The 23,081-nt window shown below is 47.4% G+C and overlaps 1 protein-coding gene across 3 annotated transcripts in view; it reads left to right on the top strand.

Moving 5' to 3' along the window:
- Positions 1–23,081, top strand: part of ADD2 (adducin 2) — a 115,012-nt gene that overhangs the window by 58,622 nt on the left and 33,309 nt on the right. For 2 of the 3 annotated variants that reach the window (XM_060118021.1, XM_060118023.1), the window contains exons 2-6: positions 5,528–5,645; positions 11,664–11,880; positions 13,857–13,995; positions 20,537–20,688; positions 21,137–21,217. In XM_060118021.1, coding sequence (XP_059974004.1) covers positions 11,698–11,880; positions 13,857–13,995; positions 20,537–20,688; positions 21,137–21,217 — 555 coding nt within the window. In that variant the 5' untranslated portion in view covers positions 5,528–5,645; positions 11,664–11,697. Of the gene's footprint in view, positions 1–5,527; positions 5,646–11,618; positions 11,881–13,856; positions 13,996–20,536; positions 20,689–21,136; positions 21,218–23,081 lie in introns of all 3 variants that reach the window. The other variant, XM_060118022.1, reaches the window with a different exon arrangement.

Here is a 23,081-nt window from a genome sequence, read left to right as displayed (position 1 = left end):
ACTTAAAAGTACCTGTGACTGGATTCTAGGACAGCCTGAGGTGTGGAACAGTGAATCAGAGGACGTGTCAGTTCAATTAGACAGGCTTTTGGATGAGCTTTCATCCACATAGTATGCAAGTTTGGCTGACCTCCTCACTGAAAGGACTGAGTGTTTGAAGGCTGAGCCCAGCCATCCTGCTAGTTCAGGACTGTCTCTGCATCGCCAAGGTTTCCTGAATCCCCCTTTCTTTCATTTCACTGAACGCATGAGGTCCGCATGGTTTTGTGACTGATGGCAGGGATACCTGGCAGGTGTGTTAAAGCTCACGCTGGTGCATCAAGGTTGAGACCTCCCTGGAACCCCGTGGTTCACGAGCCTGTACTGGAGCACTGTCCCCCGCCCCCAGTGTTGTAATGATCTATGTATGTATCACTCAGTAATGAGATGGCACCCCATAGCTCTGTGATCCTGATCAAGTCACTCCATTTCCTGAGCCTCAGTTTCCTCACCTGAAAACCAGGATGATGGGCCCTTCACCGCAGCACTGATGAGAAGGGCTGGGCACAGCTCCAATACCTATTTGGGTTTAACAGCCCCAATTTTTTGGATTGAATAATGTCTTCCTTCTTAGGCCTGCAGCAGCCAGGGGGTTAAAGGATTCTTCCAGCCAAGGGAGTTTCCGGAGATGGACAGAGGGAGACTCTCTCCTTCCTCCTTTGCCCTTTCTTCTTTGAAACTATTTTCATCCTAAGTGGTAACAGCAGTTAATACCTTATGCAGAGCTGTGGAAGATTCAGAAGTACGTGAAGAAGCTGATGATAAGCTTCAGCCGTAATCCCACCACCCAGGGGCATGAGCTTTCTCTTTATCTGAACAGACCAGGCAGGGTGTGGTCCGGTCCCTTGTTCAACGGTCTCCATTTACTCTGCAAAGTAACAGCAGCAGGGCCTTGACCAGCTCCTCCCTCACTTCTGGAAGTTTCATTCAGGGATCGGTGAGTTTGGGCTCTGACTTTAAGTCTCAGGCTTGAAGCAAATGCCGTGCTGTCCTTGTCTGGAGCTGACCTGTGGGGCTGGGGGCCTGGGGCTTTAGAGGCTGGCACAACCCAGGGGGTGGCCGTGCCCATGGCAGCAGTGGGAGCAACTGCAGAAGGACCACTTGCCATGTCTTTCTGCTTTGGGCTTGGGGTGCGAGTGATACAGGCTGTCGGCTCCTGTCTGGACAGCTCCCACTGAAGTGGCAGGAGACAGTCACTCGGCTCCCTTGTGGGCTCATGGGGCCGAAACAGATTTTAACCAAAAGTCAGACAACTTGAGCATCCTCTTCGAGACCTTCTGTTCCTTTTATAGCTACAAGGAATGACCCACAGAAAAGTGATTTCATACTCCACTGGTGACATATACACGGTCTTCAGTGGGACAGGGAATAAAATGACCTGTGACAGGGAGCGTCTTTCATGATTTGTGGTCCCCGGCTGCTCTCCTAGGAGGGTGAATCCCAGCAGAGCCTTTGCTGAGTTGTCTCAAGAGTGTGAGGGTGGGCTTCCCTGGTGGCGCAGTGGTTGAGAGTCCGCCTGCTGATGCAGGGGACACGGGTTCGTGCCCCGGTCCGGGAGGATCCCATATGCCGTGGAGCGGCTGGGCCCGTGAGCCATGGCCGCTGAGCCTGCGCGTCCGGAGCCTGTGCTCCGCAACCAGAGAAGCCACAACAGTGAGAGGACCGCGTACCGCAAAAAAAAAAAAAAAAAAAAAGAGTGTGAGGGTGCAAACTGGAGATGCCCAGAGGGAGTTCCAGGGCTCCCCTGAGCGGGGAGCTGAGGGTCCTGCGGTGGAGGGGTGGGGCAGAGGAGGAGCTACTGGAGGGAAGAGGTGAGAGGGATGGATAAGGGGGCGGGGCTGAGCCAAGGGTGTCTATTACCTTCTCCTCCGTGTGGCCACAGTCGGTGCTATATTGTGGAGTTGGCTTTGTTAGAGTTCCAATCAATTACTGGAATTCTGTCTCAAAATAGGCAAGAAGAACGGCTGCCAGAGCAGGCCCAGCCATTTGGGTTACATAACAAAAGAACAGGTTATTTTAGGGGAGGTGATTTAGGCTCTAGGGTGCCTGCCACGCACGCCCCATTATCACGTTACTCTGATATGGGCTGCTCAGGCGTCTGTCTCCCCACGCTGTTCCCTGGACTCCCCCAGGGCCTTACTCACCTCTGGGACCCCAGGGCCTGGACAGTGCTGCTCTGCTGAACCATCCTAACTCCTCCCAATTCACCGTTAGTTGAGTTTTAGTTCAAATAACATTTATTCAGCACCTACCTGGCACCAGGCCCTATAGCAACACAAGGAATAGAGAAATGGCAAAGACACAGGCCCTGCCTGCTAGGAGCTCATGGTAATAGATTGTTGCTGTCGGATTATAAGTGGAATGAAAGAGGAGGGTAACAGTGATAGGAGAGCGTAAGGGACAGGGGTGTGGAGGGAAGGCTTCTGGGAGGAGAGGACAACCTGAGCTGAAGGGAGATGATGGCAAAGAAGAAAGAGCTCCAGGAAGAGACTAGCAAGGACAAAGATGGGGACCAGCCTGGTGCCTTCTGGGTCCTGGGAAGAGCCCCCAGAGCACCAGTGATAGGCAGGGAGGGTGGGGGCAGGCACTGGGAGGCCCATGGGGCTTTGTGCCAGCTGAGAGGGACTTCATCCTGCAGGGTGCAGTCCTCAAGAGGAAGGGCGTGGCCAGGGAGAGAAAGACATGATCCCCGGTCCCCTGGTCAGGAATGGGTTGGTTTGAATTTCCAACATGGGCCACGCATTTGGTTTAAAAGAGCAAAATCAGAGTTAAAATTTTATTTGATAAGTATAAAAAGGATAGCTGTCACTCTTGTAATACAGTCTAAATTTGACTAAATTTTGGATAGAAGAGCAGAAATTAGAAAAAAAAGGTGCAGGAACACTGCCCCAGGTGGCGGGGAGCCATGGATGAGTTGGGTGGGGGGGGATACAGGGCAATGACAGACATGAACCAGATTTGCATTATAGTGACTCTGGCTACTGACTGGCTGGAGGGTATGAGAGAGGAAAGGTTAGGCAGAGACCATGAAAGGGATGGGGATGATACTGGCTTGATTCGGGGTGTGGTACTCTGGGTGGGGAGATATTTAGGACACAAAACCAGAGAATTTGGTGTCAAGGAGTCAAGGCTGCCTTCTGGGGCCCTTGGTGGGTGGCCAGCTGGGTGGGGGGCAGGAAGGAGACGCTGGCTGGAGGAAGGAGGCTCTGGAGCAGGGTTGGCCAGAGTGATGGTCTGCTCCCACGGGTCATTTTCAAGGTGGCTGTGGGACATACAGGTGGGCAAAGGCCACAGTCTAGTGAGCAGCTGGCTAGGGCTGAAATCCCGTGTCCCAACTCCTGCCTTCCAGCCGGCTTGGTTGCACACTGAGAGTAGTGAGCAGGTGGCCCCAGGGTGGAGGGGGGCGCCTCCCAGGAAGGGTCTGGCAATCTTACTACATGGGGCACCCCTTGCTTCTCAGCTCTGCCCACAGGGCCTAGGTGGCTGGAAGCTTGGGTGAGCTGGCCTCTCGAAGCACATGCTGGGGAAGCCAAAGACTCAGTGTATCATGATCCTGGCCTCAAAACCACAGCAGGCATAGCTCAGAGGGTTCTGTCAGGCCAGGATCCCCCGAGGCCCACCCAGGACCGCAGCTCTGCCCCAGGTGCTGGACCCTCCTGAGTGGCCCTGGCATCAGACCTCTTTTGCTGCTCTGGTACCTTTCCTGGCCCTGCCCAGCCTGACTGCAATCAGAGATTTGACAGATTTGGTAACACAGGAGAATGTTTAAAATAATGCCTTTGCCTACAATACCTCTCAGGGCTATTTTCATTGTAATCAGGGGTTAATGCTATAACCCAAGGAATGGAACACTAATGGTGGAATTTCAACACTGATGGAGATCAGGAAGGAATTATTCAGCATTCAGTGTATACTTATCTGTGGGACAGATGTCTCTCTTCTTACCTGAATGGCATAGGTTCCTTCTGGGGACAAAAGTTTAATTCTCTCAGTGGACACAAGAAATAGCTCAGACTCTGAAAATCCAAGCCTTAACAGGGAAGGGACAACCTCACATCTCTGTGGCAGGGGCTGTTGGTGAAGGGGAGGGAGCTGGAGCTTCATGTAAGACAACTTATCTGGCTGCAGGATTGGTCTTTAAGGTGGGTCAGTGGCCACCCATAGAAAGAAGGGCATCCAGAGGTAGTTCAGCAAACCCCGGCAGGGAGGGCTCCCATATTGGTAGGCAATGGACAGAAGCAGCATTAAGTGGTGGCAGTGACCCTGTTCTAGCTAAAAATGAGGCCCATGGGAGGAGAGCCCCAGCTGGCAGCTGGACACGTAGAGCATACAGAAGAGCTTTTGGAAGCGACTGCCAGGTCCCTAACTAGAGGCGTGACCATCGGGACTGGGCTCAGGGGCCCTCTCAGCACTGGAATGCTGAGCCCTGAGGGCCCAGCAGGGCTGAGAAGGCAGCTGTGCCTGAGGGGCCATGCAGCATCTTGGTTTCCCTCACAGCACTGGACCTGCTGAGATGAGTTCCCCTTGCCCGTCCTGGGTGAGACTAGTCTTCCCAAGTGCTTCTCTCTGGGCAGTATGGGGTCTGGGGTGGAGCTGAGCTGCTGATGAGGCAGGACAAACAGGGCCAGGCCCTCAGAGCCACGGAGGGGGTGGGTGTGGGAGTGGGGATGGGACACTGGCTCTGGGTGAGGCAAGCATCTCTGGGTCTAAACAACAGGCACCCAAGTGAAAAAAACAAAACAAAACCCTATCACTTGTCTTTTTTTTTTTTAAAGCATTTTGATGATTAACTCTTTGATGACCTTGGTCCCCAGGAGTTTTGGACTAGTAACTCGCCCTTGTTAAAAAGACATTAACAACTTTACATTCCTCCTTCAGTAGTACTTTATGACCTGTTACCCAGGTATTAGCTGGGGCTTTTCTTCCCCTTGAACAGTAGATGACATTGTCTTGAATCCACCAATTCGTGGTCTGTGTAACTTCAAAACCCTCCCACTTTCCTGGGGTTTGAGATTCTTTGGGCTTCTTCTGCCTCTTTGGGCTGCATCCAAAAATCAGTCACACCAGCATCTGTGAGTTTGGTAGCTGTTAGTGAAGTATTTTGGGGGGGTGTCAGGAAGGGGCCAGTCCCTTCTAGCCCAGCAGCATGTGCTTTCTGGGCTTGCGCGGAGTTCCACATTCTGCTCCCTGCACCGGACAGAGCAGCCGCCCTCCTCTGGGTTCCCTTGGCCAACACTCAGCAAAGGGATTTCCCAATTCCTCTCTTTGAAAGGAATTTTGATCCTGATTGGAAAGATAATGAAGCTTTCTTTACCTTTTTGTAGACACAGTTTGCTTTTAAAATAAAAAATTCAGCTTCAGTTCATTTTCAAGAATTTCCCAGCAGTCCTTAAAATAAATCAGCAACTAATGGTGCTGCAAAAACGGGGTGAAGAGTCATGGTGGTGCAGACAACACCCTGATATCTGTCGTGTTTTGTGTCTTCCAGTTTCTACCCGGATGTTTGAGATCCTGTAGATGCAATCAGCGACCCCGGGAGTGGAACAGAGTGTGCAGGCTGAGCGCTGAGAAGAGGCAGCCTGGGGCAAGCCTGCTCCAGCCTCCTGGTAATTAGTCGGTAGTTTTCAGTGGTGATGGGGGTGGTGAGACACACTTTTTGACTAGGTCCATCTCACCAGGATGAGCTTCCAGACACTCAGGGCATTGCCATGAACTGCCCCGATCCTGCTGACTCAAGAGCTACCATGGGCAACTAGAGATTATCATGCTAAGTGAAGTAAGTCAGAAAGAGAAAGACAAATACCATATGCTATCACTTATATATGGAATCTAAAATATGGTACAAATGAACCCATCTACAAAACAGAAACAGACTCACAGACATATAGAGATCAGACTTGTGGCTGCCAAGGTGGAGGAGGGAGGGAGGGGGTGGACTGGGAGTTTGGGGTGAGCAGATGCAAACTATTACATTTAGAACGGATAAACAACAAGGTCCTAATGTATAGCACAGGGAACTATATCCAATCTCCTGGGGAAAATCATAATGGAAAAGAATATGAAAAAAGAATGTATATATGTCTAAAACTGAGTCATTTTGCTGTATAGCAGAGGTTGGCATAACATTATAAATCAACTACACTTCAATAAGAAAAAGAGCTACCATGGAATCAGAAGGAGCTTAGAGGTCACTGGTCCAACCCCGAGCAGAGCAGAAGCCCCACTATAGCATCCTGTAGTCACCCTGACTCCAAGGAGAGAGCTCACCACCTAACGAGGCACCCTGTCCCATCTTCTAGTTACTGAGCAGCTCCTGCTGGTGGAAGGTTCACCCTCGCACCCTTGGCTAGAATCTGCCTGCCTGCCTGCAATAACCACTTGTTTCCTGGTTCTGGTCCCTGAGGCTCTAAGGAATCAGCCTAATCCCTCTTCCACATGGCAGTCCAGCAGATATTTAGGGACAATTGGAGTGGAGGAATGCAGGATCTGGGGCCAGAGACAGGCCTGGTTGAAATCTTGACTCCACTGTTAACCTGTGTGATCTTCAGCAAGTTAGTTAACCTCTCTGATTCAGTGTTTGGTAATCTGTAAAGCTGGGACAATAATGTCTGCCTCACAGAGTGGTCCTGGGAATGAAAATAAGTCACAAATAGAAGTTGCTTGGTGTCATTCCATCACCAATTCTCTGACACCAATTGAATGTCCTGCACTTCAACTCAGTTCTGACACTACCCTGAGTTAAAAGTGCACATAAGAAAAGGCAAAGTCATGGACAAGGCTCCGCCCTCTTCAGAGGCCAGCTATAGGTGTGAACCCCAGGCCAGCTGCACTTGTGACCAACTTGACTGTAAATTTGGGGGTTCCCACAACCTCCATTTCAGTTTCTATAATTCCCTAAAATAATTCACCGAACTCACCAAAAGCACTATAACTGCAATTGCAGTTTTATTATAAAAGATCCAACTCAGGAATAGCCAGACAAAAGCAGGGTAGGTTCTAGGGGTTGAGGGCGTGGTGCAGAGTTTCCATGCCCCCATCCAGCCCAGCAATGTGCTTACCAACCAGGAAGCTCCCCCTGGCCTCACTGTCCAAAGTTCTTTAAAGGAGGTGTGCATTATTACCAGGCACAACTGATTCAGTCATTTGCCACGTGATTGAATGCAATCCCCAGCCCCTCTCCCCTCCTCCCTCTGTGGTTGGGATGGGGGTGAAGTTCCAACCCTCTAATCATGTGCTTGGTCTTTCTCAGTGGCCAGTCCCTCCCTTGAAATATCTAAGTGCCCACCATAAGTCACCACATTTGCATAAAAACTCAGACTTGGTGAAAGGGGCTCATGATGACTAAGAAAAGACACTCCTAATGTCTTTTGGACGTTTTAGAAATCCCATGTGTTTTTGAAGCTCTGTGCCAGGAACTGGGGCCAGAGGCCCCTTATATTCTTTATGACGCCGCACCTGACCTCACAAGCGCCGGTATCCTGTGATCTTTAGCACCCTGCTCACCCCTTTTCTTTTGTGATCTCCCAGTTGACAGGTTCCCACTATCTGGTCAGAGAACGAGGCATTCTCGTCAGTCTCTTTCTGGATTTTCTTTTTGTTAATATAGTTCAAGATTGAATTCGTTTGGGGACTAAAACATATAATTACAGTTATTTGGTGTGCACCTGTTTACAACTGAATCATAAGCCTCTCATAACTCGAGTTCCTCATGCTACGATGATTCTAGCCCCTCAATGACACATAAGAAGAGCAAATGCTAATAGCACTTGCTATGCACCAGGAGCTTTTTGAACTACTTCACATACATTAACTCACCCAATCCTCACAACAACCTAAAGAGAAGTTAAATAGTTGCAATCCCTGTTTAATATATGGGGAAACTGAGGCACAGAGAGGTTAGGTAACTTGCCCAAGATCACACAGCTAATAAGGGGCATAGCTAAAATTCGAACTCATGGTCTGGTTCCAGAGTCCTTGGTTTTAACCACTAAGGTGTGCTGCACACAACTTTGACTACCTCCCAACATTTTGGGAAGGGAAAGAAGGGGCACAGAAGAATGCCTTTGGTTCACGAAGCCAAAGAGTTTGCCCAGGCCCCAGCTGTCATGGTGAGGGAGTCAGGGCTTCCATTTTCTACCCCGTCCCCCATCGGAGCACCTCTGGAGCAGCCCTGTGGGGCTGGGCTCTAACGAGTGAAGGCAGGCCTGAAGGTTCCTGTCCATCGGGCCTGGAAGGTCTTCATTCCTCATGCTTCGTGGGCCAGAGCTACTTCAGAGACTTCACAGCCTGATTCCTGGGAAGTGCAGCCACTCCAAAGGGAAGAGAGAGGACCAGCTTTTTCCTGCCTGGATGAAAAGGATTTAGTCCAAGAGGGTCCAGTACCAGGCTGTGCTGGTCCCAGAGAAGCTGACAGCTCAGGTGGTTCTGGAGCTAGTGGGATTTGGCGTTGTGAGGGGCACAGGGATCTCCACACCCACATCCAGTGTATCCATTGGGGTGTTGCTTGTTGCTATTTTAAAAATAACATCAAAGATTTGGGGGTGTGAAGGTGCCCAAGAGAATTAAAGGGGACGGATGCAGGGGGGCGATGCCTCTGGAAGAAGTTTGGTCTGCAGCGGTGTCTGCCCAGAAGAATCTGGGTGGTGACGCCATGTCTGCATGGCTCTGATGCATTCCCATTATGTTTGACCTTGCGGTCTCTTCTTTCTTCCCAAGTTCCAGAGATGAAGCTGTCTGGGAGCATGATGGGGGAGAAGTATTCTTAACTCATCCCATGTGCATGGCATTGACTTGAAACCACAAGGCAACAGTCAGTAGGTCATATGTGCTCTTTGCAGATGTTTCTCTTTCAGCATTTGGCTTGAGGAAGAGGAACTGGGGAGATGCAGGAAGAAGGTCTCTTGCTCCAGGAAACCTAGATCCTCCATCCTTCTGCCTTTTCTACATGAGTCTGTCTCTCTCCCTATAGTGTCAGAACTGGAAGGGGCCCCAGAGGTCCATTCTATCTACTCCCCAATTTAGGGATGGACAAAGTGACACCCAAAGAGGGAAATTACTCGCCCAAGTCCATGAACTAGAGAATGTCAGAACTGGGGCAACATTGCAGATGCTGACTTTAGTCCAGAGCTAATTCAACCAGAAACGTCCCTGATGGACTCAATCACTCTTCACTTAGATGAAGAATCTGCCTTTACATGTCACTAAGTACAACCTCAAACATTCTGGCAACCTGCCACATACGTCTCAAAATATTTCTTTAGAGACCGTTGATTGGTTTCTTTGTTTCTGGCTGCCACTCCAAGGTGACTCCTTCTTCCCTTCTCCATCCCCCATCCCATCGACATGGCTGGTAAGGGTGGTGCTAACTGGGGGAGATCTGGTGAGGGCCTTCACAAGGAGCTGACTAATTAGTGACGGAATTAAGATCAGAGGTCATGGTTTTGTAAACTTGTAAAAGCAGGTGGTGGTAGCACTTGGAGCCCTCTTGCTGCCCCAGGTCAAGTGTGTGGTGGCAGCTGGTGAATACAGTGGGAGGAGGAGGCCTGGACAGCCATGGGAGGCAGTGCCCGATACTAGCGTTAGAGGCTTTGTGCCATCTTGGCAGTCTTGCTAGAAATGGCCAGCACCTGGAATGGATGCCTTCTGTTGCATGATACAACAACTAACATCTAGCCAGTGGTATTTCAACCCGGCTGCCCATTAGAATCACCCAGAGAACTTTTAAAAATCCTGATGATCAGGTCACACCCTGGACTAATAATATTAGCATCTCTGATATCAGTATTTTTCAAAGTTCTCCAGGTGATTCCAACATGCACCCAAGATTGAGATCCCTGCTCCAGGCCAAGGGTTCAGAGCTTCAGCTGACCCTTGAAGGACCTTGTCCATGTGTCTTCCCTTGAACTTGTTACTTGCCTTCCCCAAAGCAGAATGCAAATAATAATAATAAAATCAATCAATCACCTGAGTGTTCTGGGCTGATGGGATGGACTCCCACTTCTCATGCCCACCCCACTCAGAGGAACTATAAGGTGGAGGGTAAAGTGCTGACAGAAGATGGAAGAAGAGGTCACAGACAGCTCATGGACAACAAGAATATGCTTTCCTGGTTGTCAGCAAGGCCTCTTTTGTAATGAGCTGTTGGCTGGAATGAAGGCTAAGGCTTGGGCTAACAGGATCAGCTGAGGGGTCGGAGCAGATCAGATCTGGGGAGGCCAGCAGCTGCTCTGAGAGAACAAGAGAGGCTCCACCTCCTTCTGGAATGGGAGACCCCAGAGGCAAAGTGAGGGAGGGTCAGGTTAAGGATGAAAGCCAGGTGCCCTGACCCCAGGTAAAGCTCTTTCGTTGGTATCTCCGTACTTGTGTTCAAAGACTAATTATTGTTCAGTCAAGGCACTTGCCTTCTTTTGCTGAGAAGGGGCTCAGCCAACTGGGAGAAGGCTGAAGCTCTGTAAGCCTCCACCCCCTCTGGGTGTTGAAGGGGCACAACCCAGATTTGAGGGCCTAGCAGTGCTGATAGAGAGGGAGACTGTCATGGCCAAAGTCTCACAGCTGGGAAGCAGAGGCTGAATGGCAGCCTCCTTCTTAAGAAGGACTCCAATATGGCCATAGAAGCCATTCCTTCATTCATCGTTCAGGCATTTAAAAAAGCCTGCTTGGGTAGAAAAAATATGTGTCCCCAGACCAACTTTCCAAACACTACCCTAGTCCTCCCTTCAGGGACCAGGTCAAGATATACGAGCCTCTGGGCAGCCTGGCAATGTGGTGCCCTTCAAACGGTGTTTATTCTTTTACTGTTTCTCAATATTTATTTACTGGGGTTTAGGAGGAACTTATTTTCCATTAATAAAAATTGCACACCTCTTTAAAACTTGGAATAAGAATCTGATTCTCCAGTGAGACATGTTTTACAGAAACCGATTCACCAATAATTCTTTTCCAGAGCCAAGAGCAAAGTCAAAGTTGTGAAGAAAAGCACTGCTCAAAGCGTTTCCCGCCTTTTAGAAGTTACCCGTTCTCTTTTCAGTTTTGTGGATTTCCCACTGAATGTTTTTTGTTTGTTTCTTTTCATCTTTTTAATCAACTCGGTGAAAGACATCCTAAATGCTACAAGAAACACAACAGAATATTCTTTTCTTCCAGTATTAAAAAAAATGACACACAAATATTTTTAAGAAACTTCTATATAATCAAGGCAGAGATCTGGAGTAAATCACCGAATGTTTTTAGGAAGCTTCTTAGAGGGTTTACATTTTAGATCAAGTACGAATTCCCAGTGAATAGCTTTACACTGTGTAGATAAGCATCACAAGATGCCCCCAGGGGTTTGCAGGTCGCGCTCGCACTGGAGGACCAGTCTACTTGAACCCGAGTGTGGCCGCCGAAGCCGGCCGGGTCAGGCAGGGAAGGGTGGGGGACCCCGAGCCGGCGACACATTTTCACTTCGTTGGACGCCCTACAGGCCGGTAGCCGCGGCGCCCAGCCCTCCAACCCGCGGCCCCGCTCACACCCTCCCGGGAAGAGCCGCCCCCCCTCCCCACCGCGAATCTCCCCGAATCCAAGCCCTCTCTCTGCCTTAGGAAGCGCGAACCCCGACTGGGAGTACCCTCCTTTGTTCTCTGAAGGGTTCCAGGAGTGGACTGTAAACCCACCAGGACAATGAGTGAAGAGCCTGTCCCCGAGGCCGCCTCCCCGCCGTCCGCGCAGGGGCAGCAGTACTTCGATCGTTTCCCCGAGGACGACCCCGAGTACCTGCGCCTTCGCAACCGTGCAGCGGACCTGCGGCAGGACTTCAACCTGATGGAGAAGAAGAAGCGTGTCACTATGATCTTGCAGAGCCCGGTGAGCGGGGTCTGCCCCGGCGGGTTGGGGGAGAAAGGAGGCCGCAGGGGGTGTGGCGAGGGGGGATGAGGGGGACGCTGATTCAGCCGGTGAACCTGAAAGATAAATAACTCTGCTTTCGGGCTTCCCTGGTGGCGCAGTGGTTGAGAGTCCGCCTGCCGATGCAGAGGACACAGGTTCGTGCCCAGGTCTAGGAAGATCCCACATGCCGCGGAGCGGCTGGGCCCGTGAGCCATGGCCGCTGAGCCTGCGCGTCTGGAGCCTGTGCTCCGCAATGGGAGAGGCCCCAACAGTGAGAGGCCCGCGTACCGCAAAAAAAAAAAATAATAATAATAATAAAACTCCGCCTCCGCTGGCTCAGGGTCGGAGCAATTTTCAGCTCTGTGAGCGAGATGCTCTGATAACGTGGGTGTGTGAGTCTCTCCCTAGTCACTGGCGGAGGGCAGTGGTTTGGCTCGGTGCCGGGAGGAGGTGGGCCTGAGACACAGGAGCCCCACCTCAGTTTCTTGTGCCCCTTCTTGAGCCTCACTTTCCAGTCTTCCTTTCCCTCTTCACCGAAAGCTGTAACAATTCGAGTAAACCAGGGGCCACCGGGGTTGCCACGTGGGAGGTTTGGGGCTCCCTTTTCTGAAAGCCACAAAGAACGCGGTCCTGGCAATTAAGGCTTTGAAAACCCCAGGAGGTGGGGGAGTGGAGGGCACAGCGGGCGGGACCGGATCAGCCAGCCGTGGCCGGAGTCTGGAGGTCAGCTGGCGCCTGCCTGGCCTGGACACAGAGCTCTTCCTTGAGGCAGGTGGTGCGTTGAGGGTGGGGGGTGGGCCTACGGGACCAGTGAAGCAGGAGGGTGGTGCAGGCCCTCGGAGGGGGAGGACAAGCAGTGTGGACAGAGGCAAGGGGGAGTCTCGGGGCAGTAAAGCTGGGGGTCCGCAGGCAGCAGTGCATGACCCTAAGTGTTGGGAAGCTCAGGGGTGCAGCTGGCATCTCCAGGCACTTGCCAGGATGAGATCTGCCTCAGCCACTACCCGGCTTTTCTGAGACCCTGGTTGAGAGCACACAGTGAATGCTCGGGCCTCACAGAGGAGTGCTCAAGGGGATGGGCCCGCGGTCTTGGGGACAGGTGACACCATGTTGGGGAGTCTGGAGGAAAATGGCAGGTGCTAAAAACGTTGAGATGACAGAAACTCTGAGGGAGACTAGAAGGGATGGCGGGTGTGGTAGGAAATGTGGCAGAGTTGGTACCAACCCAAGTGTGGGGGCCTGAAGGATGGGACTCTGTTCTCAGGCAGGAGATGGGGACAGGAGGAGGTCATGCTTCTTCTGTCCTTTTGTAGGTTCCCCAGCACCTAAGTGGCTCCCTATTTCCTCCTGAGTGTGCTCTGCTGCTACCTGGTGGACACGCATGCCCTATTTGTGGCCTGATGGTCTGAAAAGCCAGGCTTAGAGTAGCAGGACATCAGAAGTGGAAGTGACCTCTGAGGTCATCAAATCCTGAAAATGAAGAAACTGAGGCCCAGAAGAGCCATCGGCCTGGCTAACGGACAGGAAAGATGGCATACTTTTTCATTCAATTCTGCTTTTAAGAAAGTCTTTTAGAAAAAAAAAAAAGAAGAAGAAAAAAAGAAGTCTTTTAATTACTAAAGTGAAGTCCTGCCATGTCTGATGCGGGGGGGGGGGGGGGAGGGGAGGGGGTCTAGGCTATCCCTGAGACACAGGAAGGACCTGGAGTCTGGAGTATTGGCCATGAGGCAAAGGAACAGGATCCATTCCCAGCATCTTCTTATTGCTCCCCACACAGAGGTCTGGGGAGGCTCCTGAGGTCCCAGTGGGATTGCCCGGTGCCCCCTGGGGCCCAGATATCCCACGTGTGGTCCTGGCCTAGCTGACCCAAGGGCTAGGGGTGGGCACTTGGAAGAGGGGCCCTCTGTCTCCCACATGAGGCACACTGGGAGGACCAGCGCCTCGGGGGCCTGCTTCAGTCTTTCAGGGAGGAGCTGGAAGGCCTCATCCAGGAGCAGATGAAGAAGGGGAACAACTCCTCCAACATCTGGGCCCTGCGGCAGATCGCGGACTTCATGGCCAGCACCTCCCACGCAGTCTTCCCGACATCTTCCATGAGTACGTGGGGAGCCGGGGAGCCGCCAGGAGCAGAGGTGGAGGAAGTGGGGGAGGGGAAGGCGCAGTCAGAAGCGGCTCGGTTGCCGCCGGCCTACGCAGTGAGCGCTGCAGCTGCATTAGCAGACCTGGGGGAGCTGGGCCGCAGCCAGAGAGATACCTACCTGCCTCTGCTTCTGATGCTGCTGTGATTTAAAGACCCCAGGAGGATTATCGCTGATGCCCAGAAATCGGAGGGCAGGGGGTGGTGGAGACTTAAGGGAGAACCTAGTTCGGGTTCTGCTGGGGGCGGGCGGAGGATGACACAGTGTCACTGCAATGAGAGGCAGGGCGGCCTATGTATGATCCCTCCACCCCCACCCCTCGTAAGCGGATTAGCATGGAGGGAAGAGCTTTGCAACTCAAGGTCCCTTGCACGGCCGCTGCTCGAGGCCCAGGAGTGGACAGTGGAGAGTTAGGATTCTGCTCTCTGTTACTCGAGCTATGGGCACAGAACCTAAGAAAATCCTCGTGTCCTCACAGCATCCAGCCCTCAGGCTGATCTTCCCTCAGTCCCCTGGCGTCACTCCCTTGGAGGTGGAGTTGGGGGCGGGGTCAGATGGGAGGCCCTTGGAGGCATTGTCTCCTCACCCCACTGGACGGGCCAAGAGCAGCCAGGGCTAGGCACGAACCCATCTTCCTTGGCTCTGAAGCTCTGCCCACAACCTTTAAGAAACAGACATCGGAAAATACTTGCCCTCAGCAAGATGAATATAGGATTATAGTTGAAAATTAGGAAAATAGTTGAGAAAGGGTAATAAAAATTACTGTACTGTGTTCTTACAACCAAGAAATTACTATTATCAATATTTTGGTGTATATCCTTCCAGCCTTTTTCTCTAAACATATACAGACTATGCCAAAAAAAAGTGGAATTGCATTATACATACAAATTTAATAGCCTTAGCATATCTTGACTAATTTTTCACATAATAAAATATGGCTCTATAGCATAATTTTTGGTGGATGTACACTCTTCTGTACATGGCTGAATGTGCCACAGTCTATTTAATCAGTTTCCCATTTTTGGACTTTTAGGTGGTTTCCAACTTTTTGCTATTATGAATGACAATGCAATAAACATCCTTGTAAATAAATCTGCGATTATAACCATGACTATTTTCTTAAGATAAATTACTAGAAGTAGAATTGCTTATATGCATGTTTTAAAGGCACCAATGCATAATGCCAAATTACCCTGGAGAAAGATGGAATGAATTTACATTCCTACCAGAAATGCAAGAGTACCCATTTCCTCCACCCTGATCTGTAGTCTGTGTTACCATTTGTTTCATCCTCATGATATGATGGGTGATGAATAGTACTTTGTGTTTTAATCTGCATTTATTTGATTACTATAGAGATTGAATATATTTTCATACACACATTGGGCATGATTTTCTTTTTGTACTAAATTGCCTGTCACATCCTTTGCCAATTTTTCTACTTGCATATTCTTTTCTTACAGATTTAAAAATCATAAAGTAAGGCTAGTTCCCTACTGTCTGTCAAATACATTGCAGATTTTTCCAGTGTCTCCTTTGCCTTTTAATTTTGTTCATGATATTTTTGTGTTGTAGAATTCTTTAATTTCCATGTAGTTGAATCCATTATTATTTTCCTTTGTGTTTTCTGCTTTTGATTGCATACTTAGAAACACCTTCCCTATGTTTTATCATCCAATAAAATACCCTTAATTATTCATTTGCCAATTTTTCTCAACCATTGTTTAAATTGATTCTTTAAAATAACTTTAGAAGTATTTTGTCAGGTCTCTCCATCCACCTCAAAAAATTCCTTTTGGGATTTTGATTGGGATTACATTAAATGAATAGATTAATTTGGTGGAGAATTTATAAATGTACAACTTTATATTAGAATGTAAACTCCATGGTGGGGAGGATATATGTATGTTTTGTTCACCGTTAGAGTAGTGTCCTGGACTTAGAAAAGTAGCACCTGGCATATAACAGGTGCTTAAAAAATATTTGCATGAATGAATTTTAAATCTTTTCAGAAATGATGTGTGTCTTCTATTTATTTAAATCTTTTAAAAAGTTCATCAGAAAAGCTAGTAGTTATTTTCTTATAGCCCTTACTAATTTCTTGTTAAGTTTATCCTGGAAATTTTATGTAACTGTCATTTTAAGTGATTCTCCATTCAACTTTTTTTCTGGTTATAGCTGTCATCTAGCGAAATCATTGGAGATATATGTATTTATATATTATTTAAACTAGCCGCTTACTGGACTCTTAAATTCTAGTATGTTCTCAATTCTTTTGAGCTTTGTATATAGAAAAATCACATATTCTGCAAATAATGGTCATTTTGCATCCTTCATTCCAACATTTACCCTTTGGTTTATTCTTCCAGTTTTCTCATTGCATCCGTCAGAACTCTCAGAACAATGTTTAATAATAGATTAGAGAATAATCATCCTTGTCTTGTTTCTGACTTTAATGGAATTTTTTTAACCACAAGAGTTTGAGATAGTTATTCTTTATCATGTTGAGAAAATATCTTTGTATTCTAGTTCAATATGGGTTTTTCTCAGAAATGGATATTGAATTTTATAAAATGCATTTTGGGCATTTATTGATTTTTCTTTCCTTGATGTGGTGAATTATATTAATAGATTTCTGAATATTGAACTCTTTTTTTCATTCCTGGAATAAATCATTCATGGTTTTGATGCATTCTTTTAAAAATACTCTTCTGGGTTTGATTTGCTAGAATCTTATTAATTTTTGCGTCCATAGTCACACATGATAAAAAGCAGTTCACTTTTTGGGCAGCCTTTGTTTAGTATTGGTATTAAGACTATAATTTCCTAAGATGAATCAGGGTGATCCCCACCCATTTCTTTGCCCTAATGGAGTTTAAATTAGATAGGAAGTCTCTGCTCTTTTAAGATTTATTATTCACTTGTAAAGCTATCCAGATACGGAATATTTGGATAACATTTTTTTTCTGTTTCATTTAAAGTTCTTTAAAATTTTATTTTGCTGCTTCTTGAGTAAATTTTGGTCATATTTTATATAAAATAATCCATTTCATGTGGCTTTAAAAAATTATTAGCCTGATTTACAATATTATTTTTATTACTTAAACCTTCTACTGTGGATATGACATCCCATTCTCATTCCTGGTGCTGTATATTCCCACTTCCTCTTTATTGGCTAATCCAGATGTTGGTTTCCTCATAGATCTTCTCACATAAGCCAATTCTTGGATTTACATATTAGTTCAACTAACTCTCTTGTTTTCTGATTTATTGATTTTGTTTTTATACTCATTAATTCTTTTCCATAACTCTTCTTTGGTTTATTTTGTTCTTTATGTTTTTCTACAATAGAATAAAATGGATTTGATTTATTCTCATATTTAATTCAATAATAAAGGCATTTAAGGCTATGAATTTTTTTCTCTGAGTATAAATTTGGTCTTATCCCATAAATTTTGACATGTAGTATTTCCTTTATTGTTAATTTCTAGGTAGTTTGCAGTTGCTGTTTTGGTTTTATTTTTATTCTAAAATAAAATAAACACACTCCGAGAGTGTGTTTTCTCATTTCTAAGTGTTGGAATTTGTATTCTTTTAAAGATTTGTTGATAATGTCTAGTTTTATTGCATTATGTTTAGACAATGTAGCCTACTTAATGTCTGTGTTGGGGATTTATTGAGATTTTCTTTGGCCCTAATAATATCATACTTAAATGATATATGGGTGTAGACTCTGTCTCTGGGACATAGTATTTAATCTTCATCCTCATTTATTGTTTGTGATTTTATAAAGAATTAATGTCTCCCACTGTATTTGATTTCTGTTCATTTCTCTCTGTTTCTGATAGCTTTTGCTTTGAATATCTTGAAATACTTTTCAAAGTATGCATGTTTTTATAGCTATATCTTCATTATGGATTATGACTTTAATCCATGTAAAAAGACCTACAAAATGACCCTTTTTGTCCAAAAGAATATTGTTTTCCGTGGCTTCTACTTTGATCATGTTATGGCTCTATTTGTCTTTTTGTTTATATTTGCCTTGGCATACTTTTGATGGTCCCTTTATTTTTACCTGTTTTGTGTCACTTTATTGTAGTATTTGTTAGTTTTTGTAAATCTCCTATAGTATTGTCTTTGGCATCGGTTGCTGTAGCAGAGAAGTCTGAAACAGTCTATTATTGGCTCCTTTGTAGGTAACCAATTTTTTTTCTAGGTGCTTGTGGATTTTCCCCCTTACCCTTGTATTTCAAGACTGTGTCAGGAAGCATATAATTGTAAGCTTTTCTTTTAATGGACTTTTCTCCCCTGAAATGCAGTAAGTTCTTTCAGTTGTTATATATATAGGTCTTTTTTTTCAATTCTGAATTTTTTTCTTCTATTATATCAATACTTATAACTTATATGCCAGGTCTTCTGGTCTTTGTCTCCCATATCTATCATATTCTTTCTCATCACTTTCATATCTCTGACCTTATACGCTTCCTTTTGAGAGAGAAATAGGGCTGACCAGCATTCCTATCACCTCACTGATCAGCAACTGCCAGGAAAACAGTTGGATGCCTGAAAATCTTGTTGGTGCACGCCAGGGTATCTGAGTCAAGGAATGTGGAGAGGGAAACTTTCAAGTGTCCTGAGTTCAAGCCCAGAGAGGTTGTTCTTTGTCCAGCTCCATTTGCCTTAGAATTTTCTTTGCCTGGTTGGTTTTGGGTTTTTTTGGTTGTTTTGTTTTTGTTGTTTTTTCTAAATAGTGTGTCCTTCAGGCTTAGCTTTCAGGGGGTTTGGTGGATTTTCATCTTTTTCTGTGTTTTCTTAGGTACTTTGAAATAATGGCCCAGTTAGATTTTCACTTTAGTGAGGCTGGTCAGAATAAGCGTTCTTTCTATGAAGACCCTGAGCACAGAGGACTGGGGACTCCTGTGGATCCCTCTGGTCTATTCTGGGCTTGTGGGTGGGTAGTCCTCATGGGGAAGCTCCACAGGGTTGGGGAGGGGATTCTTTGATACAGGACACAGAGGACATGACAGAGTGAGCGTTTTCAGTCCTATTCTGGCCTCCTGCCATCTCTGGGGCTCCGTAGTTATTTCTAAGAGAAGGATTCAAAAGACTCTGGGTCTGAAGGCTCTCCCAACAACAGCCTCCCTCCCTTCCAGCTTTGCCTAGGGGCCTTATGCTTTGGATATGCCTCCCAGCTTGCTGCAAGGGGTGAAGCAAAGAGGTAAATACTTATCTGGGGAACTAGAGAGGAGGCAGGGATCCCAGATTGGTCAGTTTGAATTAGAAATCCTTGACTCTTGGGTTTCGTTGTTGCTCTTCTTGCCAGTTTAGCTGGGTCTTTGGACCACTTCCGTCCCTATCAGCTTCGTGTACTGGACACATGCACTGGAGGCGTACCACCGTTGGTGGGCACAGGCCCTTTGGGGGCATCTTCCTGACATGGGGTGCTCAAGGCTTGCTCTGCTTGCTTTATGCCCCCAGTCCACCCTCATATTTGCAGACTGTCTCGTCATTTCAACTAATGGCAAACCTGATAGAGGACATACATCACATGGTGTGACATTGAGGTTTATAGAGATGGTGGAAGCTTCCAAAGAGCATTTTAATCCATTAACGGTTTTAGTGGGATGCTGGGAGAGACGGCATCAGGAGGCTCCCAACCAGACATCATTTTAAGCCAGAACCCTTTCCTATTGATTCTTTTGTTGTTTCCTAGACACTGATTAATTGGAGTTCTGGGGCTCAGATGCCCTCTTCTGCCTTCCCGAGTCATGCAGGCAGCGGTCATAGTGGTTAATGGGACAGACTGAGCATCAACTCCTAGACCCTCTGGGTGCCCTGACTATCAAATGCTCTAGGCTCATTTCCATATTACTTCCACATCCCTCTAAATTCCCCAAAAGAGCCATAACTAACCAAGGGACTGCATATCCAGAGGGGACCAGATGTGGCCCACCCAAGGCCTCCAGCCCCTCAGCCAACACAGCTACACTGACTTCTGGAAGTTCATGACTTGTCAGAAAAACTTGAGGAATTTACTTCCTGGTTGACTTGACTTTCTGTCTGCCCTGTTTCCAAATTAGAGAAAAAGTTATATTACATGGTATGGTTAAAACAATATGATAATGATTAGTAACTTCATTGAAACTGATAAAATATACTCATATTTCCACTCAGAAATTTATTTATGCTTTTATTCAATGTCCATCTCTAGGGTTTGTGGTCAGCTTGGCCTTCTGAGGAACTTTCATTCTGTGGCCTTGAGTCTGGCCATGATTTTTGACCCAAAGCAATGCCATTCTTCCCCAAAGGAGGAGAGGACCTTACTGGGCACAGCTATCCATTCTGTGGATTTTCTCCTCTGGAGTCAGGGTCAAAGAATGTTGAATTCCCTGAAGTCTCGTGTGTGGTTGTAGTGCCAGTGAGAATTTGAGAGGACAGGGGCAGGGCAGGGGAGGGCAGACGGGAGCCCCTGACCCAAAAGCTTCCCTGTGCCCCTGCAGACTTCTCCATGATGACGCCCATCAATGACCTCCACACAGCTGATTCCTTGAACCTGGCCAAGGGGGAGCGGCTCATGCGGTGCAAGATCAGCAGTGTCTACCGCCTCCTGGACCTGTATGGCTGGGCCCAGCTGAGTGACACCTACGTCACGGTAAGGAGAGCATTTGGGGGTGAGGTGGGGCAATGTGTGTGACCCCCACCAAATCCAAAGGGAGAACTCCTGATCTTTGGCATGGCCATAGCACTGCTGGTGGCCTTTGGCCAAAATTCAATGAGCCCTTCCAAGGTTTCTAACCACTGTGGTTTCCTGAGACAGAGAACCTGCCCAGTGGGCACTTCTCTGGATGAGGAGCCAGGAATTTCTGGATCCTATTTCTAGGGCTACCCTTGACCATTGGGAAATTCCTCTTGTAGTTCCATTTCCCCAGCTCCAAATAAAGCTGAGTCCTCTTCATCTCTTATGGGTCAGGGAGAGGTAAGGGTTCTTGTGGGGAAGATTTGGGTGCAGTGAATTTAGGGAAAGAGGGGATTCAAGCAGTATGTCATTGGAAATGAGCCCTCTCCCTCCTTGCCTCTGAGAACACGTGTCTTCCCTCCAGTTGAGAGTCAGCAAGGAGCAGGACCACTTCCTGATCAGCCCTAAGGGAGTTTCTTGCAGCGAAGTCACAGCATCCAGCCTGGTGAGTACAGTCCGGCCTGTCACTACCCATTTCTTGCTGAAATGACAGTACTCTTTCTGCTCCTACGGTGAGAGGTCATCTCCAAGGTAACCACTGCCATCCTGTCCTTCTTGCAGTTTGTAATCTAGTGGGACAGAGAAGTCACATGGACACCAAAACAAACTGAGAGCGCAGAGCATGATTGATCAAGAGACGAAATGGGAGGTGCAGGCTGCAAGCGCAGTGGGAGGGCGAGGGAGAAGAGATGAGCCTGGCGGCCTCTGAGCCTGGGATTGGACAAAGGCTGGGAGTCGGGTAGCCTTCCAGCTGAGGGGATACATTAGAACAACAGCCAGTGCTTTGTCCGAAAGCAGTGCAAGACTCTTCTAGTGCCGGTGCCCTGAGAGAGCTTCTGGGTCCCCTTTCTGTCCTCCTGCTCCTTTTAGGCATGGTAGGAAGAAACTTCCAGAATCGGTTTCAATCAGGAAAGGTTTCTGGGTGCGGGGGTGGGGGGAGAGGAGAGTAGGGACTGGCTTAGAAGCAGAAGAAGTTGAGTTCAGGTGCATTTTTACATTTACACAAAGTTGTTTTTGTCTGTGCTTAGACATGGTTAAGGAGTGGCTTTTGTCTTCTGTGTCACAGTCAAAAGTGGCCGTCTCTGGTGACGATGTTCTATGAGATTGTTAATGCTAGGCAGTGCCATGGCTCAGCTGTGTGCCAGGTCAGACGCAGCGACCAGCAGTTGTGTGTGTGTGTGCGCCCACCCGTGCGCGTGTGCGTGTGTTTTCACCATGACACCCACAACCCCTTGGAGTCAAAAGCAGATTGTAAGACCAGTGACTGCTCTCCATTTGTCCTTTAAGACCTAGCTTTCGGGTGACTGGTAAATGGGTGTTCATTACATTATCCTCTTTACCTTTGTGTGTGATTAAAAATTTTTCAAAATAAAAAGTGGGAAAAAAAAGGAAAAAGGCTCAGTTTAGATGTTACTCCCTTTAATAGGAGGAATTAAAGACTCCTCCTATCTGCTTCTAGAGAATTCTGTGAATGATTCTCCTCTTGCACCTTGTTACTCAAAGTGTGGTCCATGGACCAGCAGCAGGGGTATCACTGGGATCTTGTTAGAAATGCAGACTCTCAGGCCGAGTTCTTGGCCTACTGAATCCGAATCTGCATTTTGACAGGATCTCCAGGTGATTCTTTTTTTAAATCAATTTTTTAAAATTGAAGTACAGTCGATTTACAATGTTGTATTAACTTCTGCTGTACAGCAAAGTGATTCAGTTATACATGTATATACATTCTTTTTTAATATATTTTTTCCATTATGGTTTATCATAGGATATTGAATATAGTTCTCTGTGCTATACAGTAGGACCTTGTTGTTTATCCATTCTATGTATAAAAGCTTACATCTGCTAACCCCAGCCTCCCACTCCATCCCTCCCCCAACCCCTCCCTCCTTGGCAACCACCCGTCTCTTCTCTATGTCCCTGATTCTGTTTCTGTTTCGTAGATAGGTTCATTTGTGTCATATTTTAGATTCCACAGATAAGTGATATCATAGGGTATTTGCCTTTCTCTTTCTGACTTACTTCACTTAGTATGATAATCTCTAGTTGCATCCAGGTGATTAACGTTTGAGAAACTCTGCTCTAGCATTTCTCAATGCTGAATTACAATCGCCTTTGTTTCCCAGTAGCCTGTGTGCTCACCCTGCAGGCAGGAATGGGGTCTCTTGCCCCCAACATAAAGCACATCCATTGCCCGTGGTATGGTGGAGAGTGAACACAGGTGGGTGGGCGTGTTCCTGGCCCACCTGCGGGGAGGGGAATGAGGGGCCTCTGCCTGCTGGTGGCCGGAAGTCTCTCTTCCCCCCGGCCCA

This window comes from Mesoplodon densirostris, chromosome 14 (genome assembly GCF_025265405.1).
Source record: "Mesoplodon densirostris isolate mMesDen1 chromosome 14, mMesDen1 primary haplotype, whole genome shotgun sequence".
Classification (NCBI taxonomy): domain Eukaryota; kingdom Metazoa; phylum Chordata; class Mammalia; order Artiodactyla; family Ziphiidae; genus Mesoplodon; species Mesoplodon densirostris.
This window is presented reverse-complemented; position numbering and strand designations above follow the sequence as displayed.